The sequence below is a fragment of the Sorex fumeus genome, unplaced genomic scaffold (genome assembly GCF_029834395.1).
Source record: "Sorex fumeus unplaced genomic scaffold, SorFum_2.1 ptg000034l, whole genome shotgun sequence".
Classification (NCBI taxonomy): Eukaryota; Metazoa; Chordata; class Mammalia; order Eulipotyphla; family Soricidae; genus Sorex; species Sorex fumeus.
Window position 1 is genome coordinate 31122977 of NW_026606091.1, and position 16300 is coordinate 31139276.

At 55.2% G+C, this 16300-nt stretch overlaps 1 protein-coding gene across 1 annotated transcript in view; it reads right to left on the minus strand.

The window, feature by feature from the left end:
- Positions 1–16096, minus strand: part of LOC130026627 (polypeptide N-acetylgalactosaminyltransferase 12-like) — a 427747-nt gene extending 411651 nt beyond the window's left edge. Inside the window, exons 1-6 of the mRNA XM_056117462.1 lie at positions 16086–16096; positions 15184–15353; positions 13952–14132; positions 12183–12368; positions 8002–8119; positions 5807–5983 (exon numbers count right to left, since the gene is read on the minus strand). Coding sequence (XP_055973437.1) covers positions 5807–5983; positions 8002–8119; positions 12183–12368; positions 13952–14132; positions 15184–15353; positions 16086–16096 — 843 coding nt within the window. The remainder of the gene's footprint in view (positions 1–5806; positions 5984–8001; positions 8120–12182; positions 12369–13951; positions 14133–15183; positions 15354–16085) is intronic.
- Between the last annotated feature and the right edge of the window lie 204 nt (positions 16097–16300).

A 16300-nucleotide genomic window follows, 5' to 3' on the forward strand; every position in this document is an offset into this window, starting at 1 on the left:
ATCCAGGGCTGGGTGTGTGCTTTGGTGACCCCTGTGACCATCTCCCCTTCCGCTCCCCCTGATTCCAGAGCTGGGGAAAATGGGGGTGAGGTTTACAGAAGTAGAACAGTTTCCCCACCACCCCAACCCTCCCCCCGCAGGATCTGCCCTCACATCTGCTTTAAGGAGACCCCATTCCAGCAGCAGCAGCAGCAGCCCCCAGGCCTGTCCCAAGCCCCGCCCAGCCCCCAGCAACTCCAAGTGAACAAGAGAAGACAGGCCAAGCATTAGGGATCCTGCAAGACAAAGGCGCCAACAGTTCCCCATCCCACCCCACCCCCATTCCCAGCATGTCCCTTATCACAGCATGCCTGGGGCCTGCTCCTCCCTGAGACTCCCGGGGTCTACTTCAGCCCCAAGATTGACAGCACAGATGACACTGCCCACTCACCTAGCGCAGGAGGAAGTAGTGGTTCTCGGGGACCGGGTTCTGGCAGAGCTCTATGACCAGGCTCTCCCCGCCCGCCTCCACCACCAAGCACCCCTCGGGCTGGTGGGTGTTGTAGAGGATCTCCTTCTGGGATGTATACTCGAAGAACTGCAAAGGAGCCGTCCGTGGGCAACGGTTACTGTCGGCCATGGAGGAATGGACGGACACCAGGAGGGATCAGAGCACAGAGGCCAGGCAGAGAGCCTGAGTGTCCAGTCTTGAGGGTCTGTGAGTGTCTGGCCAGAGTTCCCCAAGGCCCCCTTCTCATGCTCTGCTTCTTCCCTGAGTGTTTGAGACCCCACGCTGTCCCTACCCTTGAGCTGGCCAGAAAATGGACGGTCTCAGTAGCCGAGTGGGCAACTCTGAGGCCTGAGCTGCCCTTTCTCTTCTCTGGGCTTTTCTGCCTCTTCCCGGCAAACTTGAGGGAGTTTGATCCAAAGCAATGGCACTGTGGAATCACTAAAATGTCCTTTGCAGGCAGGAATTGCACTGCCAGGGAGAGGGCAGGCCTGGGTCACACAGGGAGACAGGGTGCTGGAATCCAGCTTCTCCGGCCAAGTAGGTGCCCTCCTGAGCCGACCCAGATCTGCAGGGTTTTCCTTTTTCTTCCTCTAACTGTAGGTATTGGTGCACAGTTAGTCATAACTGCACAAACGGGTTTCTCTGAGTCCTATCGGGCACTGCTTGCTTCATTTTCTATTTCCCAGATGTTCTACAATGTCTTGCCTGCACGGGAGAGCCTGGCAAGCTGCCCGTGATGTATTCCATATGCCAAACACAGTAACAATAAAGTCTCCAATGGAGACGTTACTGGGCCCGCTTGAGCAAATCGATGAACAACGGGAGGACCGTGACCGTGAGCTACAATGAGTCTGTATTACCTTTGCAGGCAGAGAATCAGTTCATCTCACCGCTCCAGAATTACATGGTGCAGGGCCAGAGGGATAATACAGTGGAGAGGGTGTTAGCCTTGCTGACCTGAGTTCAATCCCTGGCATCCCATATGGTCCCCTGAGCACTGCCAGGAGTGATTCCTGAGTGCAGAGCCAGGAGTAACCCCTGAGTATTGCAGGTGTGACTCAAAAACAAAAATAAAAACAAACAAAGAACTACATGATGTGAACCACCAGGAGGTCAAAAGGCACAATATTCCCAAAGAAGACATCTGAGCATGTATGGATCATGCAAGAGGAAACAATCAAATATAAACCATAAACATACAATGATGACAATTAGTTAAAACTAATTTTAACTTGTCAACACAAACTTGGCCAAGAGCATTGATTCATTCGAATGCCTAACAACCGGAATTGGACATTTACATTTGAATGATGTGGCTCACTGCCTGCAGTTTCTATCTTTGTTGTCTATGCACCAACATCTCATTATGATGAAAGAGAAATCGAGAAGTTCTACATGGAGCTAGAGAAGTTCTATAAAGAAGACCACACCTTCTACAAGATCATTGTGGGTGATTTTAATGCCAAGATAGGACCGAGAAGATCAGCTGAAGAACTTCACATCGGGACCCATGGCCTAGAATGGAACGAACAGGGTGAGAGACTGTCTGAGTTCATCATGTCGACCAAGACCATTCATGGTAACTCACAGTTCCAGAAGGCAGAATCTAAACGATGGACATGGGAGTCTCCCGGTGGACGATTCCACAACGAAATAGACCACATCATATTCAATCGACGGTTTTGCCTGACTGATGTCGCTGTTGTCCCAAAATTTCGAACGGGATCGGACCACCGTCTCCTTCGTGCAAAATTCTACTTCACAGAGCGGGGAGAAAGGGCTGCAAAGTTCAAAAAGAGAACTCCCAGAATGACCACCAACTGGGAACTCTTTGGTACTATTGCGGCAACATGGGAAGATGCCATTGTTGACAACATTGACGAGGAATACGATCGACTGGTTCAGCACCTCCATGAATGTGCGAGGAACGCCAAGAGAGAGATAGCCACAAAAAATCACCTATCTTCAAAAACTCTTGAGCTAATTCGCCAGCGTGGTTTGGCGCGTGCCTCAGGCAACCGCAAGCTAACGTCCAAGCTCCCAAAGCAGTGCAGAGATGCAATCAAGGAAGACCTCAAAGAGAAAAGAGCAGAAGTACTGGGAGATGCGGCAGGAGCCAGGAAAAGTATTCATAACGCCCGCCTGTCCTTCGCCAACTACAAGACCAAGATGACTGCCCTCCAATGTCCTGATGGATCCATCACATCCTCCAAAACGGCAATGGAGAAGATTATCTATGACTTCTACTCAAATCTCTTCGACAGCCATGTCCACTTGCCAACATACCAAATTCTACAGGATGGATATGTCGTTCCCAATGTTCTCCCTTCCGAAATCCGACACACCATTTCGTCGGTAAAGAAACAAACAGCACCCGGCCCAGACAAGGTCAGACCTGAACACCTGAAAAACCTGCCGTCAGTACTCATCAATACACTGGCTCGGCTCTTCACTCGCTACCTGTCTGAATGCAAGGTTCCATCCCAATGGAAAACCAGCAGGACCGTACTACTGTTCAAGAAGGGAGACATCCATGACATTGGCAACTATCGCCCGATCTGCCTATTGTCTGTCATCTACAAGTTGTTCACTCGAGTCATTCTAAATAGGATTGGCAGAACACTAGATGAAGGACAACCATGCGAGCAAGCCGGGTTCCGCAAAGGATTCAGCACCATCGACCATATCCACACGATAACCAAGCTCATTGAGGTTTCTCGGGAGTTCAAGATGCCGCTTTGTTTAACGTTCATTGATTTAAAGAAGACCTTTGATTCTGTTGAGACGGAAGCAGTCATTGAAGCCCTAGCCAATCAGGGCATTCAAGCCCAATACATCAGGATCCTCCATGAGCTGTATTGCGGATTCACTACCAGGATCTCACCATTCTACAAAGAAGTGATCGTTGATGTCAAGAGAGGGGTGCGGCAGGCTGATACCATTTCACCGAAACTCTTCAGTGCCACCCTCGAGAACATCATGCGACGACTGGAATGGGAAGGAATGGGAGTGAAGATAGATGGTCGGCAACTACACCACCTCCGCTTTGCTGATGACATTGTTTTAGTAACACCAAACATCAGCCAAGCAGCACAAATGCTGGCTGACTTTGACCGTGAGTGTGGAAAGGTAGGACTACAGCTGAATCTTACGAAGACAATGTTTATGAGAAACAGCCTCGTACCTGATGCCCTAATCGCTCTCAATGGAACGACCATCTCCGAATGCAACAGCTATGTGTACCTAGGTCGAGAGATCAACATGACAAATGACCTGGCACCCGAGCTGCGCAGGAGGAAGAGAGCGGCTTGGAACGCCTTCAAGAACGTCGAAGAAATAGCTAAGAGGATGAAGAACCTCCAGCTCTGGGCACATCTCTTTGATTCCACTGTTCTTCCTGCATTAACATATGCCTCAGAGACCTGGGCTCTACGCAAACAGGATGAGAACTCTATTCAGGTCTCCCAAAGAAGAATAGAAAGAGCTATGCTTGGAATATCACGTTTCACTCAAATGAGAGAAAGAATCCGGAGTTCCGACATCCGTCGACGATCAAGAATCAGGGACACTGTCTCATTTGCCAAGGTGTCAAAAATCAGATGGGCTGGTCACATAATGAGGTTTAAAGACGACCACTGGACTAGAGCTGTTACCGACTGGATTCCACAGGATGTCAAAAGACCGCGTGGCCGCCCACCTACCAGATGGTCAGACTTCTTCGTCAAGATCATGAACAATCGGTTTGAAGCCCTTCATGTTCCTGGAGCGAACAGATGCCATTGGGCTACACTAGCACGCGACAGGGACAAATGGAGACGTTACTGGCGCCCGCTCGAGCAAATCGCCGACTAACGGGAAGTTAAGTGATTAAGTGATTAAGTTAAAACACAGAATCCAGAGTCTGTGCATAGAGGAAAGAGGGACAAGAAACTCACCTTCATCCTAAGGCGGTTTCTCCAGGTCCTCTCGGGCACACTTGCTTCACTTTCTAGTTCTCAAATATTGTACAATGAGTCTCTATTACCTTTACAAATTGAAGAGGTCAAATATTCACTTTTTAAAAAACACACATAGAGGTGCTGAAAGTAGATAAAGGACCAAACATAATGGCCTCTCAGTATCTGTATTGCAAACCATAATGCCCAAAAGTAGAGAGAGAGTAAGAAAGAAATTGTCTGCCATAGAGGCAGGGGATGGGGGTGGCAGGAGGGACACTGGGAACATTGGTGGTGGAAAATGAGCACTGGTGGAGGGATGGGTGTCTGATCATTGTATGACTGAAACTCAATCATGAAAGCCCTGTAACTGAATACCACAGTGATTCAACAAAAAAAAATTAAAATTAAAAAACAACAACACACACACAGGGTTCCCCGTTGCCCAGCTCCAGCCTGGGGAGACCCAGTGCACCTCGATGGTCATGAAGCGCCTAGGACATGATGGGAGCCCCAAACCCCAGCCCTGTGGGCATCCCTGGACACACAGCACTTCTTCAATGGGACAGATTGAGGAAGGGTGGCTGAGGTAGACACGCATGCAAAGCCAAGAGACGGGGCTGGGATGAGATGAGATAGCGCACATATGCATGACCCATCCCCGGCACCACACACACACACACACACACACACACACACACACACACATACATACTCTGTGTTGAAGAGATAGCTCAATGGTCAAGAGCACATACAGGAGGCCCAGGTCCGAGTCCCGGCACGGCAGGGAACCCCCAGCACTGAGTCAAGGGTAGAACCCAAGCACCTCCAGGTGGGGGTCATAAGTAAACAGGAACCAGAGAGCTCGTGCAAAGGGCAGGGCGCTTGCCTGGCAGGTAGCCACCCTGCCCTGGTCCCTGCCACCTCATTTGGTTCCCAGAAAAAAAATCACCAGGCATGATCCCTGAGTGCAGAGCCAGGAAGAGGCCCTGGCGACCATGGCATGGGGCCTGACCTCCCCTCCACGACAGAAATACCCACGATCTGAAGAACATGCAGTGGCTGGAGGTAGCTGAAACCCAGCCCTGATTTTCCTAGAAGCAACAAGCTCAGGGTCCCCCAACCGGGGGTGGGCAGCATGAGCTGCTGGGTGTGATTCTCAAGGCCGGGTGGGCATCAAGAGACATCAGCAGAGGGTCATCACAACCATGGCGGAATCAAGCAGTCCCCCACTGGCCTCACCAAGGCCCACCACAGCTTCTGCCTCCGGAAGTGGATGTGCGGGCATGGAGGGTGGAGGGAGGAGGGAGGAGGAAGGGGGGGTTGGTTCTGAGGAGGCCTGCAGGGGTGAAGGCAGAAGGGGCGGGCGGGAGGAGCTCACCAGGCGTGCGTGGGGGTTGCGGTGGTAGAAGAGCTCCTTGAACTCATCCAGCCACACTTCGGCAGCGCGGACACTGTTGGCCAGAGCCTTTTTGCGTGAGTAGGGAGCTTGCTTGGGGAAGACGTGGCCGACGTGTGAGCAGGGGTGCGTCTCCAGGGTCCCACCGCACTGCCAGATCTGCAGGGCAGAGGAGTGGCTGGGTGAGGTGAGCGGGTCCATCGGCACGGCTGTCCCTTGAGTACAGAGCCCGGGCACCAAGCATCACCCAAAGAGACACTGCCGAGACCGCACCCTCCAGGGCATGAAACAGGCGCCCCCCCCCACCACACTCCTCACCCCACTGCCCATCCCCGCCTCACCCACCCCCATGCACACGTGGGCTCCAGAACGTAGCCAAAGAACAAGGGAGCGGCCCCAAGATCTAGCCACCAGAACCAAGACCACAAGCCCATTCACTGCTTGCTCATGCGCGGGGCTCACAGGGCCCAGAGTGGGCCCGGCCAGGAGCCCGTGGGTGGGTGACAGTCCACACGGGCGGATTACCTGATCTCCTAGCCAGAGAAGAGAGGAAAGCAGCTAGGAAGGAGAGAAGTTGGGAAGGGAGAAAGAGGAACTGCCAGACACAGGAAGAGCAGCCTGGCACCTGGAGGAGAGGCAGAAAGACCTTTAAAAGCGCACCTCAAAACCCAACAAGGTAGACTCATGCAAGGGCAAGAGAGGTGTGAACCACCACACCCCACCACTGGCCCCCAGGATGAACCATCCAGAAAAGCAGCTGAAGCGCTGAAGACACAGTACAATGGGGTTGGGCACCTGCCTTGCATGTACCTGACCCAGGTTCAGTTTCTGGCAGCTCCGATGGTCCCCTGAGCACCGCCAGGAGTGAGCCCTGTGTTTGGGTTTCAACCAAATTCAAAAAGAAAATTTTTTTTGAAACAAAAAAGACCCAAAAGGACAGTAGCTTACGATGGGAGAAGGAAAGCCCTGCGTGGAAGATAAACTTTCTATTTGGTTCTCTCTTTATGCAAAGCTGGGGTGTTCTATTACTTAAAAAAAAAATTTCAGGGGCCAGAACACTAGTACAGTGAGTAGAGCATACTGCCTGGCATGGGGCCAACCCAGGTTCAATCCCCGGCATCCCATATGGTCCCCCGAGCACAGATAGGAGTCATCTCTGAGGGTAGAGCCCGGCATAACCTCTGAGCCCCACTGTGTGTGGCCCCAAAACAAAACAAGCAATCAGAAAAGATGAAAAAAATTCTCACAAAAATTAAACAGAGGGGCTGGAGAGATAGCACAGTGGGTAGGGCGTTTGCCTTGCACGGGGCTGACCCAAGTTTGATTCCCAGCATCCCCCAAGCACCGCCAGGAGTAATTTCTGAGCACAGCGCCAGGAGGAACTCCTGAGCATCGCAGGGTGTGACCCAAAAAGCCAAAAAAAAATTAATTAAACAGAAATTTTTAACATCATCAAAAAGCACGACCAATGGCATATGGTCTTGAAATGTAATATGCCAGACACAAGTTCTTTGGGAATCCCACGGAAATGGTGGGGGTTCTCACAGAACTGTCACTCGGGGATTCTGAGGGCAGAGGGCGGCCTCAGGGGGTTCACTCGTTTAGAATGTGACTCTTGCTCCGGCCTGCACGTCCAGCCACTGAACCTGACCCCTTTAACAAGCTCTCCCGAGAATCCTTCTCGGTGTCAGACTCTGAATGTCACCCTGCTATCTACCTACAGAGGCGACTTCCTAAAGACTCAGCAAGCCCGGCGACCAAAGGTGGACCAGGAGGCAGGATGCTGTGTCTGGGGCCAACCTCGGCCCAGGGCAGCAGAGGGAAAGAAAAGAATCAGGGGACCTAGGAGGTTCCTTCCCTGCCTCCTGCTTTTCTAGTTAAAAGCACGTTCTGTGAGAAGGTCAGATGAGAGAAGCACATATATAGGCTGTCCACGTGTCCACTCTCAGGACACTGGACAAAAGGCCAAGGCGGGGGAAAGCCCAACAGGTTTTCATGAAATCCAGAGAGACAGAGGCATGGGGGGAGAGAGAGAGAGAGAGAGAGAGAGAGAGAGAGAGACAGACAGACAGACAGACAGCCATGCACGGCTACAGAAAGAGACAGAGACAGACACAGAGCCACAAGAGAGCGACAGAAGAGGCTAAACACGCACAAGGGGAGACTAGAACACTTACCCGAAAGGAGAATTCGAGGTTTTCTCCGCCCCAAACTTCCATTCCTGTATCATAAGACCCCAGATACTGAAAATATTTCTTACTCACAGCAAACAGCCCACCAGCCATTGTCGGGGACCTGGAAGAGTTGCAACACCTGCGTCTCAGTGCCGGCCGCAGGAACCCTTACCCAGGCCTGATCTGCCTTCATCAGTCTGGGAGCACTGGTGGTGGGGGGGCTCTGCTGGGAGTCCTAGCTGGGGAAGCTCCCAGACCCCTCCAAATAATCACAGAACTGGTGTGATGCATGTGCTCTCGAGGGGTCAAGGGCAGGGACAGCTGTTTCCAGGGCGGAGAGGGTACAGGCCCGGGGCGTGTCCAGTACAGAGGAATGAACGGTGCTGGGAAGGCCTCAGCATGGGCAAAGTCTAAGCATGAGAGGACCCCGGCAGCTGCAGATGGACCCGGAGAGAGGGCGGAGAGAGCACATGGCTGGGAGGGTGGCGGGGTGGGCGGTGGTGGTGGTCTCACAGCAGAGCCCAGGCACTCACAGATGCAGCTGGGGGCTGCTGGAGGCCATGAAAGATGATTCTAGCACATTTCCCTGAAGCCCTCGATTCTGGCATCTTCCCCGGCCCCCAGAGGTGGCTGAGGTCGAAAGCTGGAAGGGAAGCACCCCAGAGTGCAGATGTGGGTGTGGGAAACTGGTGGCAGCCGGGTCCCTGCGGTGGCACTGGGGGGGGCCTCCCAGCAATGCAGGCTCAGAGTACACGGGGAAAGGCCAGTGGGACTCCTTGGTGGGGGATGGAAGAACAGGAGGGAGGGAAGACCAAGGAAGGGAGAGAAGAGAGAGAAAAGGGAGGGAGAGAAGGAGGGAAGGAGAGAAGGAGGGAGGGAGAGAGAGAGGGAGGGAGAGAGAGACGGAGGAAGGAAGGAAGGAAGGAAGGAAGGAAGGAAGGAAGGAAGGAAGATGGAGGGAGGGAGGGAGGGAGGGAGGGAGGGAGGGAGGGAGCTAGGGAGGGAGGGAGGGAAGGAAGGAAGGGAGGAAGGGAGGAAGGAAGGAAGGAAGGAAGGAAGGAAGGAAGGAAGGAAGGAAGGAGGGAAGGAGGGAAGGAGGGAAAAGGTAGGGAGAGTGGGAGGGAGGGAGGGAAGGAAGGAAGGAAGGAAGGAAGGAAGGAAGGAAGGAAGGAAGGAAGGGAAAGAAGGAAGGAAGGAAGGAAGGAAGGAAGGAAGGAAGGAAGGAAGGAAGGAAGGGGAGGGAAGGAGGGAAGGAGGGAAAAGGGAGGGAGGGAAGGAGGGAGGGAGGGAGTGAAAGAGGGAAAAGGGAGGGAAGAAGGAAGGAAGGAAGGAAGGAAGGAAGGAAGGAAGGAGGGAAAAGGGAGGGAGGGAGGGAAAGAAGGAAGGAAGGAAGGAAGGAGGGAAGGAGGGAAAAGGGAGGGAGGGAGGGAGGGAGGGAGGGAGTGAAAGAGGGAAAAGGGAGGGAGGGAGTGAGTGAAAGAGGGAAAAGGGAGGGAGGAAGGAAGGAAGGAAGGAAGGAAGGAAGGAAGGAAGGAAGGAAGGAAAGAAGGAGGGAAGGAGGGAAAAGGGAGGGAGGGAGGTAGGAAGGGAGTAAGGGAGGGAGGGAGGAAAGAAGGAAGAGGGAGGGAAAGAGGGAAAAGGGAAGGAGGGAGGGAGGAAGGGAGGAAGGGAGGGAGGGAGGGAGGGAGGAAGGGAGGAGGGAAGGAGGGAGGAGGGAAGGAGGGAAAGAAGGAAGGAAGGAAGGGGAAGGAAGGAAGGAAGGAAGGAAGGAAGGAAGGAAGGAAGGAAGGAGAAGGAAGGAAGGAAGGAAGGAAGGAAGGAAGGAAGGAAGGAAGGAAGGAAGGGGAAGGAAGGAAGGAAGGAAGGAAGGAAGGAAGGAAGGAAGGAAGGAAGGGGAAGGAAGGAAGGAAGGAAGGAAGGAAGGAAGGAAGGAAGGAAGGAAGGAAGGAGAAGGAAGGAAGGAAGGAAGGAAGGAGAAGGAAGGAAGGAAGGAAGGAAGGAAGGAAGGAAGGAGGGAAGGAAGGAAGGAAGGAAGGAGGGAAGGAGGAAAAAGGGAGGGAGGGAGGTAGGAAAGAAGGAAGAGGGAGGGAAAGAGGGAAAAGGGAGGGAGGGAGGGAGGGAGGGAGGGAGGAAGGGAGGAAGGGAGGGAGGGAGGGAGGGAGGGAGGGAGGGAGGAAGGGAGGAGGGAAGGAGGGAGGAGGGAAGGAGGGAAAGAAGGAAGGAAGGAAGGGGAAGGAAGGAAGGAAGGAAGGAAGGAAGGAAGGAAGGAAGGAAGGAAGGAGAGAAGGAGGAAAAAGGGAGGGAGGGAGGTAGGAAAGAAGGAAGAGGGAGGGAAAGAGGGAAAAGGGAGGGGGAGAGAGGGAGGGAGGGAGGGAAGGAAGGAAGGAAGGAAGGAAGGAAGGAAGGAAGGAAGGAGCGAGAGAAGGAGGGAGGAGGGCAGGAGGGGTGCCAGCATGAGAGCACTTTCACATGGCTTTAGGGTATAAGACTAGGGAACAGGGTGACTGAAACCTGCAAGAAAGCTGAGATGATGTGTGGAGTTCATGCACAATTCAATCAGCTAATCAGTGGCTGAATAAATAGCAGTACTCCTACATTAAAAACAAAACTGAGATGAGACTGTGGGAGGGGGCAGGCAACTGACCATGAAGCTGGTGCATTTGTCCATGTGTGTGGGTGTGTGCACATGTCTTCATATGTGTGCACTGGGGGAGGGGGTTGGGGGGGGAGGGAGTATGTCTCGACATCACAGGCTGCATCTGTGACCTGACACATGATCCCTCCTCCTCTGCCTCAGTCTCTAAATCTGCTGTGTGAGGAGCAATGCCAGCGGCCCCCCAGTGGCCACTCCAGCAATCCGGGTGTCACCCTCAATCCGTCCTTTTTCCCAGATGTCAATCAGGTTCTCCAAATCCCCCCACCGCCCCGGAGCCCCCACCCCCAAGTCTCAGCCTCCGTCTTCTCCTGCGACCGCATTTCTGACGGGGGAGTCTGCAGAGCCTCCTAACACATGCCTGGTCCCTGCACCCCATCCTGTGCCCACCAGCTCCCTCACCACGAGGCACCAGGAGTAATTCCTGAGTGCAGAGCCAGGAGTAACCCCGAGCCTCAGCAAGTGTGGCCCGAAAACTAAGCCAAACAAATGAAAAAGAACGCGAGCAGCCGGGCTCAGACCCAGGCTCACCCACTGACCAACGCTGGCTCTCGGCCGCCCTCACCCTGCGCCCTCACCCATCCCCTAACTGGCTTCAGTCCCACAGAGGCCTGCCACTAAGTGCTCAGAGTCGTCACCATGGAGTCGCCACCTGACCCAGAACCCCACGCCCACTTGGACAGCCGGAAGTGGCAGCCAGCCACCTCGGGCCCTAGAGACTGGCACCAGTCCAGGGGTCAGGGCACCTGTGATATCAGTCCTCCCGGGTGCATGGCACACAACTCCTGGAAGGCGGACACACCCACCGGAGGTGAAGGGGCCAACAAAACCGGCCACGTTGACACAAGGCAGAATTATGGGTTCCCAAGGCAAACATCTCGGGACCGGCAAGAAGGCAAACGCGAAGGGACAAAGCGTGGTGGCCTCATTCGCGTGAGGCGTCTGGAAGGGGGAAAGTTTTTGTGGGGGTGTGTTAGAGGCCATGGAGCCGTTAGGGGCTGGGGTTGACACACACCGCCTGACGGTTGGAGAGATTCTGCGAGGTCGAGGGGAAAGCGCGCTTGAGTCTCCCAAGTTATATATTTAAGAACGGTCAGAGCAGTACATTTTAGGATACATACTTCACCCTATTTTTATTTATCTTGTTTTGACTTTGGCTTTGGCTTTGGGACCACACCCGGCAATGCTCGGGAGCAACTTCTGGCTCTGCACTCAGGAATCACTCCTGGCAGTGCTCGGGAAACCATAACAGGGTGCCTGGGGGATCGAACCCAGGACAAACTCCTGCAAGGCAAGCGCCCTACCCACTGAACTCTCTCTCCAGCCCCCTCACCTTTGTTTTTAAATAAACAAAATAGGCCAATGAATATGAACCCCACACTTAGAGCGGGGTGGGTGTAGAGTAAAAAATAATCAGCAGATGCTTTAGAACAAAACCAGGTGGGGCCCCAGCGAAGCATCCCTGCCCTCCCCCCGGGCGTCTGCTGCAGTTGTTGGGGGGGGGGGTGTTACGCTCCCAGCCAGTCCTGACCTGATGACAACGATGGGGGACCGCATCCGCTTCCGCTCCCGCTCAGGGACCACGTGCCACGTGAACACCAGCCGCCAGTCAAAGCCACCGATCTGAGGCTCTCCGGAGTTGCCCAGGTACTCAAAAGTGTTCCAGTCAATAACGTCGATCACGGGGCACACCACCGCCGTCTCCTCCTCCCCGATCCTGCAGTGACCACACACACACACACACACACACACACACACACACACGCACACATACGCACACCACCCAGATGTGGCCAGGACCGGGGTGACCAGGAACAGCCCCCCCATCCAAGCCGTGCTCGCTCCCACTCCACTCAGGGCCAGTGTGTGCCCTCAGGTCCCCTGCTTCTGGACCCTGCATGGCATCGGTCCCCAATGCCACCCTCCAGCCTGGGATTCAGAGGGAGAGCGAGACACGATGATGGCTCTGCTCTCAGCCCCTGGCACTGGCCTGGGCCCCTGGGAGTCCAGCTGCCGGGACCCTCTTTGAAGCTGGGGAAGAGAAAGAAGCCATGAAGGGAGCCAGAGTGGGTGAGGACAGAGATGGGGAGGGCAGAGAGCAGCAGGGTGAGGCTGGGGGCCAGATGATGGACACCCACGCCTGGGAGAGGAGACAGTGGGTGCGTGTGCTCCAGAGGCCAGCTGCGCAGACCCTGAACCCCTCCCCCCGCATCCTTGTCCACGCCACATGGGGGCACAGCCCACCCGGAGGAATCTGGGGGTAGCTGACAATAGTGATGCAGCATCAGGAGGGAGGAAGTGGAGGGAGTAAGGTGGGTCTGGGGGAAGGGCAGCCTGGAGTGGTTCCCCTCCCCCCTGCATTTAAAACCCTTTCAAACAATGATACTTAAAAGCATAGTTTAAGACTACAGGGGTAAGAAGATAAAAAATAACCCAGGCGAGGGCCATCTGCTTCCTGTCCATGATTCTGCTCATGGTTTCCTAGTGACGCTAAGGAAGGTGGGGGCCAGAGACACAGGACCCCAGGGAAGGTGCCTGCCCGACAGGTGGCTGCCCTGGTTCAATCCCCGGCACCCCATGTGGTCCCCTGAACACCACCAGGAGTGATCCCTGAGCAGAGCCAAGAGTAAGCCCTGAGCACTCACGGGTAAGCCCCTTCACACACACAACTCCCCCCCCCAAAAAAATACAGGGGCTGGAGCCATAACACAGTGGGTAGGGCATTGCCTTCCACGCGGCTGACCCGGGTTTGATTCCCAGCATCCCATAGAATCCCCTGAGCACCACCAGGAATAATTCCTGAGTGCATGAGCCTGGAGTGACCCCCTGTGATTGCCGGTTGCGACCCATAAAAGCAAAAAATAAATAATAAATAAATACATAAGAGAAATTACGGTGAATCACCATTTCTGTGGGTCCCTTCAGGCTTGAGGAGCCCCAGGCAACACAGGTACTGGATGACCTGGGAAAGTCAGCCCAGCATGAAGGAAAGACGACCAAAATGTGCTGCCTAGGGCTGTGATCTGATAAGATCCACACCATCCTGTTCTTGGCCTCTCTGCCCATGGCAGCACTTTTCGACTCAGGCACCTGACCAGCGGCAGTAAAAGCAACTCCCCTGCACCAGTAAGCCGTGGGTACAGCAGCGCCTGATGCCCTCGAAGGCTCCCAGACCAGGGTCCCTGATCATGTGACCAGGGATGAAGCCGTGGCCTGAGACTGGGGGACGGGGCACCCAGGCCGAGCCCGAGGCCCACGGAGCTGGGTCTCCCGTGTTCCCACTGGGCACCGCCCACGCACCTCTGCAGCTGCGGCTCCAGCCAGCCCTCGTGGCACTCGCAGTGGCAGTCCAGGAAGGTGAGGGTGTCGCCCTTGGCCCCCGAAGCCCTGAGTAACCGGGCGCGCACCAGGCCCTCCCTCTTGGTGGCGCGGATGAGGTGCACCTTGGGCAGGTGGGCTTCCAGGCGCTCCTTCAGGTGCTCTGGGGAGGAGAATGGGGCAGCCGGCTCACTCCCGCCATGCCCGGGCAAGGGAAGGCTGGGATGGAGAACTCTAGAACCACCAGCAACGTTCCCACGTGCCCCCCTTGGACCCAGACGCCCAGGTCTCAGGACTGTCAGGACTTGGTGCCCAGCTGGCTCTATCGGCATCGCCTCACGCTCACCTGCCCTGCACTCTGTCATGGGCAACGCTGAATGACCCCGAATACTCTCTCCACGATTTCCAGCCGAGTACATGGCCACCACCCCAAAGACATCAGTCCCCCAGGTTAAGATGTGTGATCCCAACGCCCCACCTGGTCCTCTGAGCACACCAGGAGTGAGCCCTGAGCACAGTGCCAGGAGCAAGCCCGGAGAACCGCCCAGCGGCCCCCAGAACAAACAAGCGAGACTACAGTCCTGAGCGTCCCCTGCAGCCAGGTGTGGCCAGGTGACTGTTCTTCTGCAGGGTGGGAGGTGAGACCCCCTACTAGGTGCTGCCCAAGTCCCCTGGACACCCTTCAGTACAGGTGGGAGTGAGAGAGAGAGGGGAGGGGCAAGGCTGGGGCATCCCAGGGAGCACAGCACCCCAAAGAAGGCGAGTGTTCACCCCTGTCCCCACCCCTGGCCCCCACACCTGCCTCCACACCTGCCCTCACACCCTCCCTCACAGTTGGCCCCCAACACCTCTCCCCCACCTCTGTCCCCAAGACCTCTCTCTCACACCCACCCCCCAACACCTGCCCTCTACACCTGTTCCCCCATGCCTATAGCCCATACCTATCCCCCACACCTGTCCCCCACACCTGCTCCCACACCTGCCCTCTACAGCCATACCCCAACTGCACGGAGACGTTCCCTGTTGTCTCCTGTAAATCACTGTTATCTAGAGCCTCCCAGAGAACAGCCCAGCACAGCCTTCAATCAGAACCCGTCCACAGCGAGAACCAGACAGAGCTCAGAGGCAAGAGCAGGGGAGGGGAGGATGGGGGTCAAGGGAGGGCGGGGTGGGGGGAGGGGAGGCCAGGGGAGGGAAGAGGGGAGGCCGCGCACCTCTATCGCTGTAGTCATCCACCAGGATGACCTCCTCCAGCAGGATGTCTGGGGACGTCTCAAGGACACAGTAAACGTTGCGAATTAGGGTTGACCAAGCTTCGTTATAAAACGCGATGATCACGGACGTCGTTGGCAGACTTTCATAATTGTACTTCTGCTCTCTGCACCTGCAGAAGCAACACAGCCTCAGGGACGGGGAACACCCTGCACCGGGGCATCCCAGGCCTGGCACGGTGCTTTGAAGGACCTCTGAAGGGAACGTCAGTCATGGTTGAGACCTGCCATAGAATTTGGTCGCATCTTCTAGAAATGCTTTGCCCTGGAGCCTCCTGGAAGCCTCGGTAGCTCCCAAGAAAGGTTGTACAACGACACCCAAAAAGCCTGAAGTCACTCTGGTAAGGGCAGGCTGGGTCTCCCTATAAGTCGTACTGTTGACATGGCCTCCAGGGCCAGATGGCCCAATGATGAACCTGGCTCAGATCCAATGCTACAGGGCCATTCCTGGGCCGGGATGGGATCCCCCAGAGCCAAACTTGATGGTGCCCAGGAGGCAGGCAGTGTCCAAGGAGGCACTTGGGTCTTTTCACACGGTCCCCTGACCCTGAGCTCTCTCCCTGCTCTGAGGTTGTGTATTTAAGCTGGGCAGCAACGTTCACAGTTTTGCCACCCAAAACCTAGGCAGGCTCCAAAGACAGGAAGACGGTTCCATCCTCAGGCTGTGCAGGTTTCACCTCTGTCCACTCCCACTTGAACCCCACTGCCCAGCTTCTACTCAGCTCTCTCCTCCTCTGCCTGGCACCCTCCCTGCCCTCCTTCCAGAACCACTTGGAAAAATCCCTGTGTGGAGAACACCTGTCTGGGGTGTCCGCTCCCTCCGACCGTCTCCCGTTCCTGCATACCACAAACTCATGTACCCTCCACTCATCCCCTCCTCCCACGCCCCAAGTCTCCTCACAGACACGTTTGACTCATGCGAGGCTTGGGGCTGGGGCACAAGAATGCTAGGGACACTGGTGGACACCACGGGGCAGCCTTGTGGGGAGAGGAGGTTCGGGAACACGTATGTCTGGCTGAGAATCAAATCCATCTCTGATGGTGGGGCACAGGGTCACTG